The sequence below is a fragment of the Telmatherina bonti genome, assembly GCF_933228915.1.
Source record: "Telmatherina bonti genome assembly, chromosome: 21".
Lineage (NCBI taxonomy): Eukaryota > Metazoa > Chordata > Actinopteri > Atheriniformes > Telmatherinidae > Telmatherina > Telmatherina bonti.
Genome location: NC_136630.1, coordinates 17,902,460 through 17,922,948, shown reverse-complemented (window position 1 = coordinate 17,922,948; position 20,489 = coordinate 17,902,460). Strand labels below are relative to the sequence as shown.

The 20,489-nt window shown below is 39.2% G+C and overlaps 1 protein-coding gene across 1 annotated transcript; it reads left to right on the top strand.

Annotated features, from left to right (window-relative positions):
- Nucleotides 1–715: 715 nt before the first annotated feature.
- LOC306771765 (liprin-alpha-3-like) lies at nucleotides 716–19,319 on the top strand (the record flags this gene model as incomplete). The annotated part of the gene is made up of 31 exons (XM_079261072.1): nucleotides 716–1,051; nucleotides 3,958–4,059; nucleotides 4,486–4,650; nucleotides 6,410–6,484; nucleotides 6,590–6,649; nucleotides 6,829–6,957; nucleotides 7,987–8,079; nucleotides 8,398–8,450; nucleotides 8,887–8,980; nucleotides 9,124–9,258; nucleotides 9,398–9,481; nucleotides 9,583–9,714; nucleotides 9,797–9,859; nucleotides 9,964–10,043; nucleotides 10,413–10,599; nucleotides 10,683–10,876; nucleotides 10,970–11,213; nucleotides 11,305–11,444; nucleotides 11,563–11,711; nucleotides 11,796–11,892; nucleotides 12,159–12,240; nucleotides 12,363–12,563; nucleotides 12,687–12,749; nucleotides 13,185–13,211; nucleotides 16,349–16,524; nucleotides 16,624–16,721; nucleotides 16,812–16,987; nucleotides 17,178–17,246; nucleotides 17,697–17,859; nucleotides 19,065–19,132; nucleotides 19,225–19,319. 30 exons carry the CDS (start codon nucleotides 716–718, stop codon nucleotides 19,115–19,117), a joined length of 3,720 nt encoding a protein of 1,239 aa, XP_079117198.1. The 3' UTR covers nucleotides 19,118–19,132; nucleotides 19,225–19,319.
- Between the last annotated feature and the right edge of the window lie 1,170 nt (nucleotides 19,320–20,489).

Sequence of the window (20,489 nt, the reverse complement as noted above, 5' to 3'; positions counted from 1 at the left end):
CGGTTGGAGATTAATGATAAAGTTGTCATCACATTGTTATACACTATGTCAGCATATACATTTTTTCAGTTTAAAATGTTAAGTGGAAACTTTCACTTCATATGACTGTTACATTTCCATGTACATTTCCATAAATCTGTCATTGCCTGAAACTCACAGATCATACTTGCAGGGTTATTTCGTTTGTATATGCAAAGTGGAAAGTTTTTCAAGGTTGTTCTTATGTCTTGTCTGCTCTGTTTTCCAGCTCTTATCCTGGCACTGTGAGGAGATCTGCCTTGTGGACCCAATTTAGGATAATCTGCCCTTCTTTATCCCTTCCTCCCCCCTCACCCCATTCCCTTTCTTACCCTTCGCCATCCACAAGCTAGCTACGTAAGGGAATCACTGTAGATACCTCTTTGGCTTACAAAACAAGGGGGACTCCAAGACATTCTGATCATTTAGCAATCAGATTGGGGCTATGTGATGGTAGACAAGTGAGCATCGGCCAGGGAACAAACTCACAGACAATAAAAACAGGAAGATGTAGATATGGACATGTCAAAAGGGATAATATTTTTGGAAATCTGAAGATGTAAAGATTTATATTTTATACATTAAACTTTTAGTACAAGCTCATAACAAAACCCAAGGCACGACGACAGACATTTTGCACGTACAATCCCCCCTATTTAGCTTTTTAATATTACCCTGACTCACACACCACGGTCTCATGATGATGTGCGAAGTTATGCCCACCATATCTGAGGATGGGCGAAGCGGCACTGGTGGAGGCCCCTCCTCACCTGCAGGAGCAGGTGTTGGAGGTCCCGGGGGTGCGATGGGTGGAGGAGGATTCAGCGGCAGGGAGCCTAGAGGTGGAGGCGATGAAGGAGGCAGCACGGGGAACTTGGAATCTCTAATGGTGAACATGCTGACGGAGAGAGAGAGGCTTCTGGAGAACCTGAGGGAGACACAGGAGAGTCTGGGCACTGCTCAGCTTCGCCTCCGGGAGCTCGGCCATGAAAAGGAGTCACTTCAGAGGCAGCTATCAATTGCTCTGCCACAGGTAACGTTGCGAGTGTATATTGCTTTTGTTTGATGAGGAATCAGTTGTGTCAGGGTGCATTTCAATGAGGGATTGTTGAGGAAAAGTTCTCTTTTTGGGGTAACATGGTGTGTTCTTCATCTACCTAAGGCTATGAAGTATCACTGTGTTTTAATGTGATTTATTGTATATTTAGTTTGTTTATGAAACAGGAAGCATTGTTAGACATTGGAGCGTTACCCGTCTCTCACCCTCTAATATTGTTTTTACATATGCTTGACTTTCTTATTAATGTGTGCTGTCTTTAGTTTTACTTGCATCTGTTATTGGCCTTATTGTGTACTAAGATTTTCATTATGTTTCTCGGCCTATTTGGAATGATTAATGACCATGGAAGATAATGTTTGGTAATAGCCTAAGGCAAGAGTAAATAAATACTTTTTATTTAATTCTTTTTTTTTTATTTTTTTTTTTTTTTTTTTATTTAACGCTGTCAAATAGCATGTAAACCTTTAAGGGAATCTGGAAAATTTTATTCCACCAGTTTTTGTCTAAACACCTTTCTCATTTTCTATCGGAACAAATCCCCATGTTTTACCTGTCCCTGACATTTTTTTAGGAGTTCCTTACAAGTTTCAGCTTTAATGCTCTAGGTGTGTGATATAGTTCAGCCAAATGAAATTCAGTCAGGCTTTTCTGCGATCAGTCTGTTTCATGTTTCAAAGTCTGTTGAGGCTGATGTGCACTAAGCCATTTGACGCATGAAATGTCTGGAGAATCAGGGATTGACCCTCTTGGGTTTTTTAAAAATTTTTTTACCCATCTGCACTGTTTGATTTCATCAGTGTCTTTTCAGCTGGTTCAACATGTTAATTAAAGCAATAATTCTGGCTGCCTTCTTAGCATAGCTGGAGAATCCACCATTATTTCACTTGACATAAATAAAGATAAACAAACTAATATTATTAATCGACAATTGATTTTAATTTAAAAAGATAAAAAAAAAAAGTGTGGGCTTGAAGCCAAAGTGTTTTATACCCACACATCATTACATACAAATATTTAGAATAACACCACTTAACCGAGTCTTAATTGCAGTCTCAATTCTTAATCAAATTTATGGCAACAGTTTTACCCTTTTAACATGCATACATCTTTTTTATGTCTGTCACGGCCTTTGTCTTCTGTAATAAGTCTGTAACGGTTTTTGTATTTAAAAAAAAATGTCTGGATGTAACTTGAAAAGGGTTTTATTTTGTGTTGTACATTATTATTGCAGTACTGAGCTCAACCTAATCATAAAATTTAAAGGCACTGAGTCTGAAACTATTCTGTTGGTTGGTTTATAACAGGCTGATTCATTGACAATTCTTATAGCTGTCCTCTGCAGCATACAAATGGAATTATTTTGATAGGTGCTCTCCCAAATCTCCAACAGTAGGTAATATATGGAGCTATTAGTGTGCAGTATAGCATGTATAATGACTTTTTTAACAAAGTTCTCACAACCCATATCCCTGAACAACACTAAGACATCTATAATGAGCCGAACATGGTGTTGTGACACTGGTTTATTTCTATATTTATCTCCTCAGTCTTCTGTCTTCCCTTGTTGAATACGCTAGATAGACTACAACCCCCTTCTGCTCTGAATAGTTACAGTATGTCCTCATACATGGTGTCTCCCAGTAGGCAGCTGGTTAAAGCTTCATGATGTGCTCGATTGTTGTTTGTTTAAAGTGATCAGGCCTAGAAGGAGACCCTTTTGTCACACACAATGGTAACCCAGAAAATGAAGGTGAAACTTTTCACAAAATGAGTGCTATAATAAGAATAAGAAGAAGACAAAGAAGAAGCAGCGCTCCATCGATTTAAATAATTTAAACTGCTTAATTTGGGTAATAATTATTTTTTATTTGATTAGTCAAATCTTTATTATATTGCATTTTAGATACAGGATGAAAATATTTTCAAAATGGTATTTTTTGTGTGTCTAACATTATGCACATAGAAGAAAGAAACACTAGATTCATTGAAATGTACTGAAACTATGGCCTACAGAAATAGAGGGAGTTGAAATAGAAAAGAAACGACATGGGGACAAGGGAAGCCAACTGAGAACTGACCCCCATCCAAACAAGAAACAATCCCATAAGGCCAAGAGCCAGTGAACCCACTGTGTCACCATCTGTATAGATCTCTCTCTGGTCTCTGACTTTCCTGTCCTCTTTTAAATGCACACACATTTTATGTGTCTCCTTTCAACGGTTTTTCGAATCATAAAGCAAGCAGAATAGAGCGTAAACTTCTTCAACATTATTGCCATAAACAGCTATTGCCTCTCAGATGAAACCTTAGATGCTCTTTTTATGGAAACATAAAGACGTCATTGAGCAAAGATTGTGCAGGTTTAGTGTTCTTTTTTTAAGCAAATCATGTAAAACAAGCTCTGTCTTTACACTTAGACATTCCACGTACCTTCCCAGAGGAATTGTTAATGGCTTATTGATGCTTTGTTTTTGGGGGTCTTTCTTGTGCATTCCAGTCCTGAGCCATTGTGTAACAGTGTGATGTAATCCATCCATGAATAAGAGTTCACAGAGGAGGATGAGCAACAGAGAGTAGAAACTGTGTCAGTGATTCACATGGTTGTTATGTAGGTTTACATCATGTTCACCCTCCTACATTCCCAGTCTCAGGTGTTTCACGCACCATATTTCTGGAATCCTTTGGTTATGTATATTTGTAGTATTTTAGAATTTCATATATGTGTAGAGCAATTGTATTTGATTTACAGAATCATAGTAATTCTGATATCTTGCCTGAGTTATTATTATTTTTTTAAAACCCTATGTGCAGCCCCAGCTGGCCGTGCAGACAACATGGAGTATTAATAACATGCACTAATAACATTGTCTGTTCCACAGGAGTTTGCTGTGCTGACTAAAGAGCTGAATGTTTGCCGGGAGCAGCTTCTGGAGAGGGAGGAAGAAATTGCTGAGCTCAAGGCAGAGAGAAACAACACACGTGTAAGATGTTTAGCAGCCATTTTGCTTATTAGCAGGCAGCGTTGTCTTACTGACCCGTTGTGGTTGTGTGGGTGTGAAATTTTTTCATTTGATTTTTTTTTTTTTTTTTTTTTAGTTCTCTTTCTCATCCACATTCCCTTTCCTTTTTCATCCTCTTTTGTCTATATCCGCTGTTATTCTCCCACTCATTTCTTGTCCCTACTTGCTATATCTTACTCTTCTCATAACCCAATTTTGACTATGTGTCACTATTACAACCTGTCATTTGTCTTCCTCTCCTCCGACCCTTCTATCTGTTCTTCAACCTTAACCTCACTGTTTTTATTTGCAGATTTTGTTTCTGCATCACTTAAAACTGTTTCCTTAACCTGAAACCTTGCTTTCACCTCCCTCTCTTCCTCCCTTTCGATCCTCTCAATCCTGCAGTTACTGCTTGAACACCTGGAGTGTCTAGTGTCTCGCCACGAGCGCAGTTTAAGGATGACAGTGGTAAAGAGGCAAGCCCAGTCCCCTGCAGGGGTCTCCAGTGAGGTGGAAGTCCTCAAGGCCCTCAAATCCCTGTTTGAGCACCACAAGGCACTGGATGAGAAGGTGTGTTTAATATTTGTCTTCATGCCGCACTAGTTAGATTCTCTTCGAACTGATTTTAAAAAAAAGATACAAAAACACTACATGAGCAATCCCAACACAGATAAACATGACTTCCATGAGCAATACCTCTTCATTCTCCAAGACAGTTTGAAAACGAGAGTTTGCCAACATTGATCTATTAGCCATATTTATCACATTTAGTTAAGCTCAAAAGCTATTAACATAAAAACCAGGCCTGTATTTAAAATCCCACACTCACACATATGATGTTGACTAGTGGAACAGATTATAGGCTTAAACATAATATGTGAGGGGTTTACTTAGTCAGCAATCCATTTCAACTTTTTAGTTATACATTTTAGTATATATTAAATACCTCTACACATTATTCTACACATTACTTTAATATCACAACCTGTATGAATATTTGGAGTCCATTCATACAGCTAAGAAAAAACCAATCAATCAACCAATCAATGATTGAAAAGAAAAAGGAATAAAATCTGTTATTTTAAAGTAAATAATTCACACAGCTTTGTTATGAAAATGCAATATTACCTCATAACTTGTAGCTGAGACAAACAAAGTTGAAAGTTCTTTAAATGTAAACATTTACTCACATTTCCATTGCAGGTTTTGGAGTTTCCCACAGAGATTCTTTACATTTGGCACAAAGCATTATGGTCTGGCCATCAGTTCTACACTATTTTTCACAGTGCATTGTGGGACACTTTGAGTATACTATATAAAGCACTTAAAATCTAATAGATAGCACTAGAAAATAGTAAGCACAAGATGTGGGCTTACTGTTTAATGTGTGACTTTGGACACAGCTGAGCTTTGTGTGTGATGTATTTCTGCTTAACCATCATATTTGAACTAATGCTGCCTCTGCTGCTTCTTCTATTATCATTACTACTGAAGTATTATAAGAACCACACTGACTATAAAATCCAGTTAAAAAATGTGAATTATTTACAGTTTCATGTCCTAAACTTTAAGATAATTATTGGTTTAAACAGGTACCAGCCCAGTTACTCACAATTCATATACTGCCACACTTTTGTACACTTCAGAATAAAAATAGGAAAAACTTCATTAATCCACTGTGGAAAATGAGGTTATCAGCAGGAGAAGAGGTAATAATATCAGAAATAGAATAAAAACTGAAAAAGACAAACACAATATTTACATATGACATTAACTTTTCATGTTTGAGGTGTATTGGCAAAGGCTCCACATACAAAAATATGCTGATGTCTGGTTTGTTAATGTTTGATCACAACATCACACCAGTCAGGAAGGTATTGCATCAAAGACCTCAGATAGATGACATGAAAGCATCACCATCAGCCATTTCCACTCTGGATTTTACAGTTTTTTTTATCTTGTAGGAAACATTTTTCAGTAAAAAACACAGCATGTTCAGCGTGCATTCTGGCACATTAAAAACTTGGCACTATGCAAAGCTTATCTTTGCATTAAATGTAAAATTATTCACTGTTTGCTTAGCAAATTTGCAACATTAGCTTCAAGTAGGCTTTGTGAATGTTACTCTGAATGATGAAAAAAAAGATCAAGTGAAAATTTCTTGAATGAAATGAATGATTTACATCATTTCATTCCATGACTCTCTCCATATATGTGACTATCAACGGTAAATGTGCGTCATATACTACAACTGAATAGTTGGAAGATAATGCAAGGGCACTGGTGTTGTAGGTTAACTTGTGCTGTTTCTGATTGCTTCAACCTGCAGGTTCGAGAGAGGCTCCGTGTGGCCCTCGAGAGGGTGTCCATGTTAGAAGATCAACTTGCAGCATCTTCTCAAGAGGTAAATACTGATGCAGAAGAATTCCTACTTTTTTAGAAAACACTTACTATGATGAAAATGCTAATTTGAGTCGTCTTTCTGCCCACTTTGTCTCCCTGTTTTCAGGTAATCTCTTTAAGAGACCAAATTAAAAGACGTCAACAAGGGGTGGACGGCGGGAAAGATGTAAGGGAGGGTTTTATGCATGTTGGTTCCAGTTGTTTTTGTGTATGTGTTAGAAAAGTAGACAATGGGTACCATGGTGTGTCAGTGTGATTTATAGAGTCCTCTGGAGTTAAACTGACTTCTAACTTAATTATTTTTCTTCATCACTTTCATTTTCTGATATACTGTCATCATTCCAGCGGCTACCCAATGGTCCCTCATCTGGCCTGGAGGATGGAGAGCTTGATAGACAGAGAGAAGGAGAGATAGAGCGACAGCGAGCTGAACTCTCCCAGCTGAGAGAGAGGCTGGCCCTCATGTGCCGACAGGTGAGGGATCCAGGATAAGCTTAGGCATGAAAAGTAAGCTGAAACGAAAAAACCGAAATACCTGAAGTGAAAGAATCTGTAAATAAATAAATAAATAAATATCTCCTTGTCTAAGTTTAGATCTAAAAGAGCCGTGATATACTGTATCAGACTGTGGCCGAACAACTGTCCTAGCAAAATGTTGTTAAATCCTGTTAACAAGGAAATGCTTGTTATCCCAGAAAGCTCTGCCAGCTCAGATCAGTGGAAATAATCAGTAAAATTATTGTATTATTGTACTATATTAGTAAAATACTGACATATAACTACAAAAAACATTTTCACGTAGCCATGGTACATCTTAAAAGGAGAGAAACTATGCATTTCTGCTAGTCACCCTCATCCCTTTAGTGTCTGTTTACACTGTTGAATCTGCTGTAAGAAGCAAATACAGCATTTTCTTGTAAAACAGGCACTATTCTGTACCAAATTGTGTAGCTTGTTATTAGCTGGCGTTTGTGTAATTTTGTATAACATTAAATCAATGCACAGTAAGAGAATGACACTTATATCCTAACCATAACCATTTGCCATCTTACAAATGTAAAGGCATAAAATTACAAGCCGAAAACTGAGAATGCAAACAAACATTGCATGAAAAGTGCTCTAAGTTGTAAAGCATATATTTCTAATTTGCATATTTGTATACCAGATCAGTGCCCTACAGGCACAGCATGAGAAATGAATTTGGGAAGCAGATTTTTACGCTATTTATACGCATTACCCTCAGATTATGTTGGCCATGTAAAGCGCTATAACACTGAGTGCTGAAACAGATTAGAAAGGGGAAACAAAAACAAAAGAGACATACTGGTCATGTTTGACGTGTGACCCTTAAGTCGTTATGTGGCAGCATGTTAGTCTTGCTTCGACCAGATGGACATTTGTAAGCAACTACTATTGTGTTTACTCTTGGTGCTGTAGCAGTCAAAACCAACTCAGATAGGTTCAGCCTGTGTCTTCTCATGTCTCTTTGTGGTGTCATGTCAGGTTGGGGAAATAGAAGAACAGCTTGCGGCCGCCAGGAGGGAGGTGACGAAGTCAGAAGAGGCCAATCAGAAGCTCCAAAGGGAAGTGAAAGAGGTCTGTTGGGCCAATCTGTCTCTTCCTGGCCAATGCTCTGAGCTACCTTAGCATCAGGGGTTTTGCTAGTATATTTTAACACTACTGGCCTGTGTAATAATACATATGATGCCTGGAACATTAAGAAAGATTCAACAGCTTTATACAGGTTGCTCTTACTGTAGATGTTTGAAGTGAAGAAAGTTTCCTCAATAAATAATAATGATAAATTGAATTGTTTGACATGTATGAGTTTTCACAGCTGTGTAACAACAAGAATTAAGTCCTGTAATGTAACTGTGTTCCATAGTGTTTTATTATATTTGCTGCCTTCTACAGGCTCTTTGCCAAAGAGAAGACATGGAAGAAAGAATTACAACACTGGAAAGGAGGTAATCTTTGCTGTCTTGTTAGTTCTATCAATCTACTTGGACTATTCTTTTGCTTCTTCTTCTTTTTTCTTTTTAAATTCCATTCATCAGCTGTGATGCACATTGCAGGGGGAGCATGTGTTTCACCTGATGGCAGACAATGTTTTACAGTGGTGTCTTGACACCTTCTTATACAGTCTTTATGCATCCTGTTTGCATTTTTTCCAAATTAAGAAAACAGCTGTTCTTCATAAAGTGTGGCTGTAGGTAACTGTGTGTAAAGCTCTTTAATCCCTGATGACACTTTTAAGAGATATTTCTATGTTAAGTTTTTTTATTCATCAACACAGAGTGTTAAGGCTAACACCAGTATTTTACCGAACCAATAACCAAAATGCTTCTTATTAAAGGCTGCAGCAGTGATCTTACAGGAAGGGTTTTTTGTGCTTTCGTGCAGGTATCTCAGTGCCCAGAGGGAGGCGACCTCTCTCCATGATATCAAAGACAAGTTGGAGAATGAGCTTGCTAGCAAGGAATCCCTGCACAGACAAGTAAATTTTGTCTCAAGTCATCTGATACACTGCAGTAAAATTGTTCACTCTGTGCTGTGCTTGATAAAGAAAATGAAATGAGATCTTTAGGGTCTTTTCCAGCTGCAGAGCTCATAAGCATGTGCTTGCATCTGTTTGTCCAGAGTGAGGAAAAGAACAGGCAGCTGCAGGAACGTCTGGATGAGGCAAAGCAGAAGCTCCAGCAGACCCTGCAGAGGGCTGAAACGTTGCCTGAAATCGAGGCCCAGCTTGCACAAAGAGTGGCTGCTCTCAACAAGGTGCTTTTCATATTTTAACACCATTTTCATTAACAGCTAGTGTGAGAGATTATTAGATTATGTATTAACGATCTAATCATTTAATGATTTAAGCTTATAAAAACAGTTATATTAATATTTGCATGTTGACTTTCTTTAGGCAGAAGAGCGCCATGGAAACTTTGAGGAGCGGCTGCGGCAAATGGAAGCTCAACTTGAGGAGAAGAACCAGGAGCTACAGAGGGTAAATCATTTATATTGCTCTGCTCGGCTACACTCTCGATTTGTAGCAAAATCAAACTTTTTGTTTGCTCGCTGAGCGAATCTCTGGTGGCTTCATTTCAGGCAAGGCAGAGGGAGAAGATGAATGATGAACACAACAAACGCCTCTCAGATACGGTGGACAAACTTCTTTCAGAGTCCAATGAGAGACTCCAGCTTCACCTCAAAGAGAGGATGGCAGCACTAGAGGAGAAGGTGAAAAGAAAACTGCTGCCCTTTGAAAAAGTGCATGAAGATGTATTCCAAGATGTAATTCCTTATTTTTATTCGCTTGCAGAATGCTCTTTCTGAAGAGCTGTCCAATATGAAGAAAATCCAAGATGATCTTCTTGCTAATAAGGTATTCACTATTTCAGCTGTGCATCACTGTGCCTACAGAGTCCGACGTTTAGAAATGCAGAGGAACAAACTGATAATCATTAACTTTTGTCCTGCATGATACAGGAACAACTCCTTGCTGAGCTTGAGCGAGTTCAGTTGGAGCTGGACCAGCTGAGAGGCAGGCCTGGCTCTTCTTATTCCAGGTTAGCCACAGTGAATAATATGAGGGTATCTGTATACAATACACCCATTATATTATGAATACACATTTTTAAACCCAAGGGACCCATATTTACATTCCCCTCGCTGTGTATAAACCTTTGTTTACTCCTCTGTTTAGTCAAAATTTGGTCCACTAAAATCTGCTTTCTGAATTTATTATTCATACTGTGCCTGGAGGGAATTGATCTGGCAGACAAATATGCAAATAAGACATACACACTTTATTTACATTAATGCTGTGTTTTGAATACATATTTTCTTTTCCAGGGAAACCAACTTACAACGGAAACTCTAGCGTTATGACGTTCAAATATTGTGACATAACATGTGAATTCTGGATCTTATCGTAGGGCGGGCAGCGTGAGCTCACTTCCCTCCACCCTTTTTCGAAGATCTCTTCCAGGGAGCGCTTCAGAGCTGCGGTACCCTCAGGGTAGTGGCTCACTCCCAGCAGGCTACGGCAACGCCTCCAGTGGAGTGGTGGTCAGGCGGGCACACCGTGGCCGCTGGGGGCCGTCACGGGATGATGGCAACAAGGTGCTAATCTTAGCGTGATTTAATGTTGATGATATTGCTGATGTGGATGTGATTTGTTATTTTGAACACTTTTCTTTTGTTAGTATGGCGAATGGGACAGCAGCACTATGCTTGGTCCAGGGTATGAAGGAGGCGTGGAGGGAGGCTGCTCTGATGATGAGGAGGACAGAGAAACTCTGTTTGGATCTGAGCTTCTTTCTCCCAGTGGACAGACAGATGTGCAGACTTTGGCCATCATGCTCCAGGAGCAACTGGAGGCCATCAACAAGGAGATTAAGTAAGCGTCCGGGTCTAAATGGGACTAAAGTCTTTTTGGACAAACGGTATTTTAGTCTGCATTAAAGAGAAATGTTTCCTTTGTTCATCTAAGGTTGATTCAGGAGGAGAAAGAGAGCACAGAGCTGAGGGCTGAAGAAATTGAGAGTCGAGTCAGTAGCGTGGCCCTTGATGCCTCGCCCATACCACCATCCTCACTGGGAGGAAGGGACAGTGTTGGAAGAGGCTACATGACACCCTCCATCACTTCTTCCACATTAGCATCTCCCTCGCCACCCAGTTCTGGACATTCCACACCCCGCCTGCCACATTCACCTGCCAGGGAGACTGAACGACAGGTGTTACATCTCAGCTGTTATAACATCAAATTAAAAGTGTTAAACTGAGTTGCACTTTGTACATCTATCGAATATTCTTTCTGGCCTGCAGAATAGCAAAGATGGCGAAGAATGCAGAGCCCTAGCCCTTATTGACTCCACCCCTCCACCTGTTCCTCGAGCCCTCCGATTGGACAGAATGACACACACTCACCCTGGAGCAGGTCTTGATGACCACCGTGAATTTCGCAGGTATTCTTTAAAAAAAAGATAATACCATGTAAACTCTTCATATGGCTTAATGATCAATGTTGTATTGCAATGAGGTTGTGTGTTGATTTCACTGCTTTTCCTCCCACTGTTTGGCCAGTCTTTCTGCTGATGGTGCCACAACAGCCAGCCAGGATTCCCTCCACAAAGCCAGCAAAAAGAAAAGCATTAAGTCCTCTATCGGACGTCTCTTTGGCAAAAAGGAAAAAGGGAGGATGGGCGCCGCTGGACGGGAATCTGCCTCATTGGGTTTGTGGACTACATACTAAATAATGATACATTTCTTGTCATAGTGTTAGACGAATGTGTTGACAAAACTGATTCTCTTTATAGCCTCCACTCCCTCTGATGATCTTGGTTCAGCTGACCCATTGGGCTTGGCCAAACTTGGAACTGGAACAGTGGAGAAAGATCGCCGTAGCAAAAAGAAGTGAGATCAGTCATCTTTTTTTAAGTGATGTTTGAACCCTTCTGTATATCAAAGTGCACCTGGTGCAAAACTGCACAGCTGCTTGGTTGGCACTGTTGGTATAAGTTATGAAATACAGAGCTTTGTGGCGCTGTGAGGAACAAATATGACGTTTAGTATTCCAAATGATTGAATGGGATTTTCTGTTTCTAAAGCGAGACACTGGTAAGGGGATATTTAAAGAAATGAATCCATGTCAACCTTCGATTTTCCACTCCCTTTTCCAGGCACGACTTGTTAGAGGAAGCCTGTCGTCAAGGTCTGCCTTTCGCCTCATGGGATGGCCCCACTGTAGTCACATGGCTTGAGGTACATATATCACGACAGCCTGTAAAATTTCAGTTGAACACACTCGCTTTGTCTCAGTTTAATTCAACAATTCAAAGTTTTTATCAATCCAAATGTTCGATGTCTGCTTTCTGTTTACCCAGCTGTGGGTTGGCATGCCTGCATGGTACGTGGCAGCCTGCCGTGCCAATGTAAAGAGCGGTGCCATCATGGCCAATCTGTCAGACACAGAGATTCAGAGGGAGATTGGTATCAGCAACCCCTTGCACAGGCTGAAACTTCGCTTAGCCATCCAGGAAATGGTTTCCCTCACAAGTCCGTCTGCTCCTGCAAGCACGCGCTCTGTAAGGCTCTGAGAAAAAACATTTAAAAAAAAATCCTAAGATGTGCAAACAGTTAGAATATTGATAACTCCCTGCTGACATTAGGGAAAGAAAATAACATTAATTTGCCTTTTCTCATTGCAGTCAACCAGTAATATTTGGATGACACATGCTGAGATGGAGTCTCTCACTGCTGCCACCAAACCAGTAAGACTGAGGATTATACTTCATTACATAGTTAAGATTTTTCCTTTCTTTAGTTAAAGCTGTTTGATAAAAGCTAATAGAGTGAGGTATAGCAGCAAGAAGTCTCTCACGTTGACAAGCTGTTTTTCTTTTTCTTTGTCTCTGATTAGGCATTTTTGGCTTCACCTTTCCCTTGCTATTCCCTGAAAGTCTGTGTTGATGTAGTATTTTTCCAACTAATTTTCACAAACTAACAAAGCTTTTCCTCCTTCTGCCTCTTCTCTCCATTCTGTCCTGGCACTGATTCACTATAACACACATACACACAAACACACACACACACACACTCACACACACATAAAAAAAACCCAAAAAAAACTCCTCCCTGCTGATCTTTCCCTCTCTGTGCAATTCTTTCCCTTTTCTCTTCACCTACCTCTCTGACTGAACCAAAAGGAGCAGAAGGAGTTCAGCTGGGATCAGGTGAGAGTTTGATAATAAAGAGTTTGATAATAACACTTTAATAGGGCATAACTGATGTCCTATTAAGAAAGTCACTGCGAGAACTACTTTTCTTTCAGATGTGATCCACCGTTCTCAGTTGGTAACAGATAGAAAACACATTTTAGAATCCATCAAGTCTGTATCACTGGTGAATTGTGTATTTATTCATTCCTATACTCCTAAATTGTAATGTTCTTTGGAGTTGTCTTGTTTCAGCATGATGTTTGTCTTGACTTTTTTGAGAAAAAGTGCATTTATAGGACTAATTTTTTGTATTTGATGGAAGTTATTTTATGATACAAACACAATACTGGAACCTATAATTTAGAATAATTGGTTTCTCTAAATTGTCCTTAAGTGGGAAGGTGAATGGTTGTTTGTCTGTCTGTGCTAGCCCTGCGATGGGCTGGCGGCCTGTCCAGGGTGTACCTTGCCTCTCGCCCAACTGTTCGGAGGCTCCAGCTTCCCAGGACCCTGAATTAGACTAAGCGGTGAAAAAAATGAATGAATGAACAAACAAAACCACAGACAATTTTGTTTTTACCTTCAAGGTTGCTAAAAGAAAAAAAGGTAAACAGGATAAAGAATAAAAAAAAAGATGGATACTGCCACTGAAACATCACCCACTCATTTATGGAACGTAGCATCTTGTAGCATCTTGGCTTTCTCCATCTTTTCCTTGTAAAACTAGATGTCACAATCAACAGTGGACCTGAATAAAAAAATTTCTGTCATTGTGTGCACAAGCCTATAATACCCATATTTAGAGCAGGTTTTTGATCAAAAGACAGCTTTGTGCCATTGAAGTAGAGCAGGTTACCTGATAACAAGTACAGTAAAATGACCACTTTAACCCCACTTCATCCTAATCCTTAGACCATTATGTCCGTGGGTAAGATGCTTTACCCATTACCTCCAGTGTTGGCACCACTGGTGTATAAATGTTTAATAGTGGTTGGAGAGGCCATTGGTGAGGATTAGCAGCCATATTTCTGTCATGTGGCAACACATGTGGAATGGATGAATGGTAGATTCAATGCTATATGATTCCAATCTATTATTATTATTATTATTATTATTATTATTATTATTTTATATTATTATTATTATTATTAATTTGATATCTAAATCAAGCTCAAAGTGATCATATTGCTATCATGAAGAGGACATAAACTAGTCATTAAACATTAAACTAATTGGAAAAGGTGTTGCTTTAGCCTAAGGTAGTTTAATTTTCCCAGTTGCCTCAATATAAGTTGCTTTGTGTTGAAACAACCCAACTTTAGAATACTTTTATGTTATTTTCCCCTGAACCAAAAGCTAAACTCACCTTGAGTCAACAGGCAACAGCCTACATACACAACACTCTGCTGCTCCCTTGAATCATAAATCTTGCTTTTCCAGAAAGACATCTCAAATGAAGGCACAACACCATACCCAAAAATCACAAATATGTGTTTTAGCTTTACAGTCCCCAGATATAAGGGCTATTAGTCATAAGCAGACTGCAGAGCAGTGTTACTTCTAAGCCTTTAAATGGCCATGCGTGGGTCAGACTACGGCAGCGTGAAATTAAAAAGAGAAGTTTGGAATGAGCCGAGGGTTTACTGTGTCCTAATAAGTCAAATCCTAATTTTTTTTTTTTTAAAGTATTTCTGGACAAGTGACAGGCAGACAGACAAACCACAGACTTCTTGGTGAATTAAAGGCATGGCTAAAAACACAAAGCAAGTGACATAAAGTGTGTATTTGTGCACTTATGGAGCATTGAGGAAGGAGAAACTGCTGGAGAGAAACCCGTAGCTAGGAGGACTAGACGTTGTATAAAGTTTAAACTGAACTTCAAGTGCTGCTGCGTTTGTTTGTTGTGAGGAACTTCTCCATCTTCTTACACCGCAGTCTTATACAACATTTAAAATACCATGTGTCCCTGATTGTTAGGTTTCAGAAAATATGCGAGTCCTTTTTTATGATAATCTTAGTGACATTATATCCAATAGTTATTTTGTCCTTTTGCTGTTTACTGTTTTACTATAACGAAATTCTGAACAAGCTCTTGTTTAACAGCCTTGACATTAAACCAGAACAGAATATTTATCAGTCATATTGTTTCTTATTTAAATAAAAAGTGGAAGGACTTACACTTGAATGAAAGTTAAATTTAAGGATAAATAAGTCTTAAAATGTATTAAACTGATCATTTGGGCATTTTATGATTAAATTAAGAGCTTAGTTCAACATAACACGTTAAACACCTGTAAAGAAATGAAAGAATCTCAATTTTGAATGTTACATAAAGTCAGTATTCTTGTGTAATATTAAATAAGTGAGTCAATATATAAGGTTGATGAAAATAGAATACGTTTGTCCCTGTGGTTACGGTTGGTCTTTTTGTGCTGCCTCCTTGTGTGGCCGTAAATGCATGCTTTTACACGCATGGTAAATTTGGACGAAACAAACATGCGTAGATGGAATACTTTAATCTGTTATTTACATTTAATCAGGTTATAGAAGATGAGGAGGTTAAACTAAGATACATACACCGAAGTTTTGCTCATTGTTAGGTTGTTTGGTCAGCTGGTGGCTCCTTAGATCAATTATTGCTGAACCAGGATGGAGTGGAAAACAGTGTGACTCAGATGGGGCGAAGCTGTGCGGTTTCAAATTGGTTCGGGTCAGATGAAACCTAATGCTTGGAGTTGGCACAAGCTGGCATCATTGCCAAACTCTGTTAATTTTCTCTTTGTAGCTGCAGACGTGGAAGCTTTATTATTGTCAGATTCTGTTCTCTGAGTAAAAGCAGAGTTACTGCCATTGGATCAGAGTTTTCTGTGTTTACCTTAAACAGCAGATGAAGCTCAGCTGTTCACCTCAGAGAGTTCAAGATGTAAGAGAGACAACAAAATTAGTTCTGTAGTTTTTTTAATCAGTCTCAAGAAGTAGCCAAAGTCAGATTGGCAAGCTTAGAAGAAGCGGTTGAAAAAATGTACAACATTTAACTCTAACCTGCTCCAGTATTTAAGTAAAATACCCTTTGGATTATTTCATACTTTCTCATGACATCATGCTTCTTATTCATTCAAGTAATTTCTCTTTATGAACCTTTTGTCCTTCAGATCTTGGCTTATGGAGACATGAACCATGAGTGGGTGGGTAATGAATGGCTGCCCAGTCTGGGTCTTCCCCAATATCGCTCTTATTTCATGGAGTCCCTGGTCGATGCCCGTATGCTTGATCACCTCACCAAGAAGGAACTGAGGGGCCAGCTGAAGATGGTGGACAGTTTCCACAGGTGTGTAAAGGCATCCATCTCACCAGCTCAAGTAGACTTTCCCATATTTAACTTCAGCTGTCATGAAAAAAATGTCTAACGGGTTCTCCTAAAATACAGGGTGAGCCTTCACTACGGTATCATGTGCTTGAAGCGCTTGAACTATGACAGGAAGGAGCTGGAGAGGAGGCGGGATGAGAGTCAGCATCAGAACCAAGGTAAGGTCATGGACGATGGTGCAGCCCGCTCTTCTCACTCAGCATTTGTATATTGTTATATCCTAATACTTTTTGTGTGCCTCTCCACAGATGTGATGGTGTGGTCCAATGAGCGAGTGATGTGTTGGGTGCAGTCCATCGGTCTGAAAGAGTTTGCGGACAACCTGTTAGAGAGCGGGGTCCATGGTGCTCTGCTGGCACTAGATGACACTTTTGACTATACTGACCTGGCACTGCTTCTTCAGATACCAAACCAGAACACGCAGGTGCTCTGCATTACACAACCTTCTCTTCTTCTCTCCTCCAAAGTTTTGATCTTTTCTCAAAATGTAGAATTCTGCCATTTCTGTTTGGATCATTTGAAGATAATCTAAATTTTTAACTCCTAAATCAGCCAATTAAGTCTCTGTAGTGTCTGTACCCCCACTACATCTAACTCTAGTATGTCTTCGGCAGGCAAGGCAGCTTCTAGAGAAGGAATACAATGCTCTTATCTCCATGGGAACGGAGAGGAGGCCTGATGAGGTACAACAAAGCCACCTGTCGTTGAAAAATATTTCCTGATAGTCTTTCCTGCTTAAAGATGGAAGTGTGTGTTGCAAACAACAAGGCTTGTTTTGCGGCCGTGTCAAATTCTGCCCTTTGTTAAATATGTTGCACCAAACTCATTTCATTTTGGTGATAAAATAGCTGTCTACAGAATCGCCCTTAATTATTAAGCAAGCCTTATTGGCACAATTTAGAGTGAATGTGACACAGCCAGGAAATTGTTGGCCTGCTGAAGTGGTTCAGCTGTGTTTACACGGGTGCTAATGGCTTAGTTACAGCATGTAAAACTAAAAACCGCATAACATTGTCACAACAAAACACTCTTGGTCAAATAGTGGTTTATAAACACTTATTAACAGATTGCCTAAATGGCCTCTGCTGTGACTGGTAGGTTTAACTGCTAACATTATATCAATGTCTTAGCAGGATGGCACAAAAACATTTACACGGTCACCATCATGGAGGAAGATGTTCCGAGAGAAGGACCTTCGAGGTGTGACCTCTGATTCCTCAGAAACATTACCTGCCAACTTCCGTGCCTCCGCCATCTCGACCCCCTCCGTCACATTGAGGAAAGTCCAGAGTGAAGGTGAGGAGTTGCAGCTCTGAATGGGCACGACAGTCGCTCTGCCTGGATCAGGCATGGCGTTCCAGTCGCTTGCAGCTTAGGCATTTGTCATGAAGACACAATGTGCCTCATAAAATGTTAAGCTACTTATCATCTATGCTTGAAAAGTCAGAGCGAAAATTTGTGATGCAGACCCCCAGCCAAAGATGAGCCTGCATGCAAATCCAGTCGTGATGAGACGTCAGCTGCAGACAAGTGACAAAAATCAGAGATTTGTGGATTTAGCATTTTATATGATGAAGATGTCTTTAATCTTTGACAAAAATATATTCAAGAAATAGCAGAAGAAACCATAAAGGTTAAGCTAATAGATGCTGTGCACAAGCCAACACACAATTTCTAGTAGTTTACACCAGACAATCAATCACTGGTACCCAGTATGCTCTACAGCTGTGATTCTTCTTGCCAACAGCATAGAGCACATTTTTACTTTCCAAATTTACCTTAGGAAATGGAACAATACTGGGGGGTTTTTTCAGTCAAGTATGCTGTACTGACCTTTGAAAAGAAAAATTATTAGGATTATTCAGAATTAATCAATGTAAATATTTGCAGTCCAGTGGAAATTCAAACCTGTCAGCTGATTGTGATGTCTAACCCGTTTAACTCTGGGTTTTATTGCCATGAGTCATACGGATGAAATTCACATGTTGTGCATGTTAAGAGGGGCTTTCAGTAATCCAGTTACACAACTTTAAATACTGTCAACTACAACAAGTTGTACAGATATAGAGAACCTGTGATGTAAGGTTAAAGGTCCCACCAAAAGAGAGGAAGAGGTGCTCTTCTTGAGGATGCTTTATGAGTTTTTATGAAACTGGCGATGGCATTCTTAACCTCTTTTAGTTTAGAAAGACAGATCCTAAAACCTTAGAGACTTTGGTGTGAGGAGACAAAGCAGGGGTGTGCAAACTGAGGACTTGCAGATGTGGGAGCAAGCCCTTTTCTCAGATGGATTTTGTCATTTTGGAGCAAAGTGTTTTAAAATGTTTCTAGTATTTTAGAGTAATCATAGCTGCTGGGAGTTACCTCAATCTCTGCATGCAAACTTTTTACACATATAGACATTTGTTGCAGTCCAAAGACAGCAAAAACATGAAAAGCATCACTTATTAGATACAATGTATTGCCCTTGCGCTTACTGACTGTCTTTTTTTTTCTGTCAGTAAACTCTGGTCAAAGAGGAGAGTCTGGGTCAGTTAGAACATATTCCTGCTAAAGATAAGCACACCAGGTGAGAAAAACCTCCTCACATTGAAAAAACAACCTGTCAACTGATGCTGAATCAGTTGTTCCTCAAGTGTTTTTTTTTTCTTGCTTTTCTAGAAGCCCACCTCCACCAACCTGAGAAAAAATCACACCCTGGGGTAAAAAAAAAAAAAAAAGAAAAGAAATACAAAGGAACTAAAACTTAACTGGACACAAGAAGATGACCTACAACATTTGAGCCATGTGTCCCAAAATAATCAAAGACAATGAGTGAATGATTTCTGAAAAGATGATAAAATAAGGAGTGAATGTCTGTTTACCCATCGTTTTCTATCTCTTTCAGTTTCTTTCTCTCCATCTTTATCCATAGTTGTGGCATGATGCTGTTTGACTCTGTAGAAAGTGGCCTGTAGAAAGTGACCATTGCCTATTGTGAATTGACCTTCTGTTCCTGAGTGTGAAATGGCAGTATTGACACAATTAATTTATAGTTTTTAACCTGGAAAATGCATTCCTGGTCAGATCAAGAGAATGATATGCATCTTTTCATTTGATCTGGTTCAGATTTAGACTGATGAGAGAACATATTCTGCCTAATAACATCCCAACACAGGACAGTCTGCAGAGCGGGACGTTTACTTGGAGAATTTTCAGTCGGAAAATTAAATGTATGTTCTTAAGCCATAACAGAGATGAGATGCACAAATGTGAATAGGACTGATTATTACACAGTTGGAAAAGTGCTTTATGACTAACTCCTGTTCAAACAGGGGAAAAAAAAAAAAAAGAGTATAGTTAGGGAGCATTTGTGATCATATGCATGCCAAAATCAACCATTTTAGAGTGAACGTCATGATATCAACCATCCGATGATGTGAAAGCTTGGGTCAGGACATTGTAAAATGTGTGTATTTTATTTTTATCATTTTTTATGATAACTGCTATTGTATGTATGTATGTACAGTATGTATGTGTGTGTATTAAAATGTATGTTCATTTCATACTTAGTTTTAAGACTGACTGTAATTTCATTTGAGGTTGACAAAAAGAAATATGTTTTAAATTATGGACATTTAAGATATGCTACTTGTATGTGTACATTTTGAAAAACAAATTGTGTTATGATTTGAATTCATATTATTGGAGAGTAGTGATGATAATTGAATATAATATGACAACAATAATAATGATTGTAAAAGCTGTAATTAAAAAAACATACCTGTAACGTGGAGTTATGGAGTCTTTTTGCAGTTACACGGTGCACATATAGGTGAGAGAAGATAAGGTAAGTGGTGGTAGTGGGAAGGGTTGCCTCTCTTGCCTTAGTTTGTGACATGAATACATGCATTTTTCATATACTGTCAGCTGCTAAGTGGCCTAGA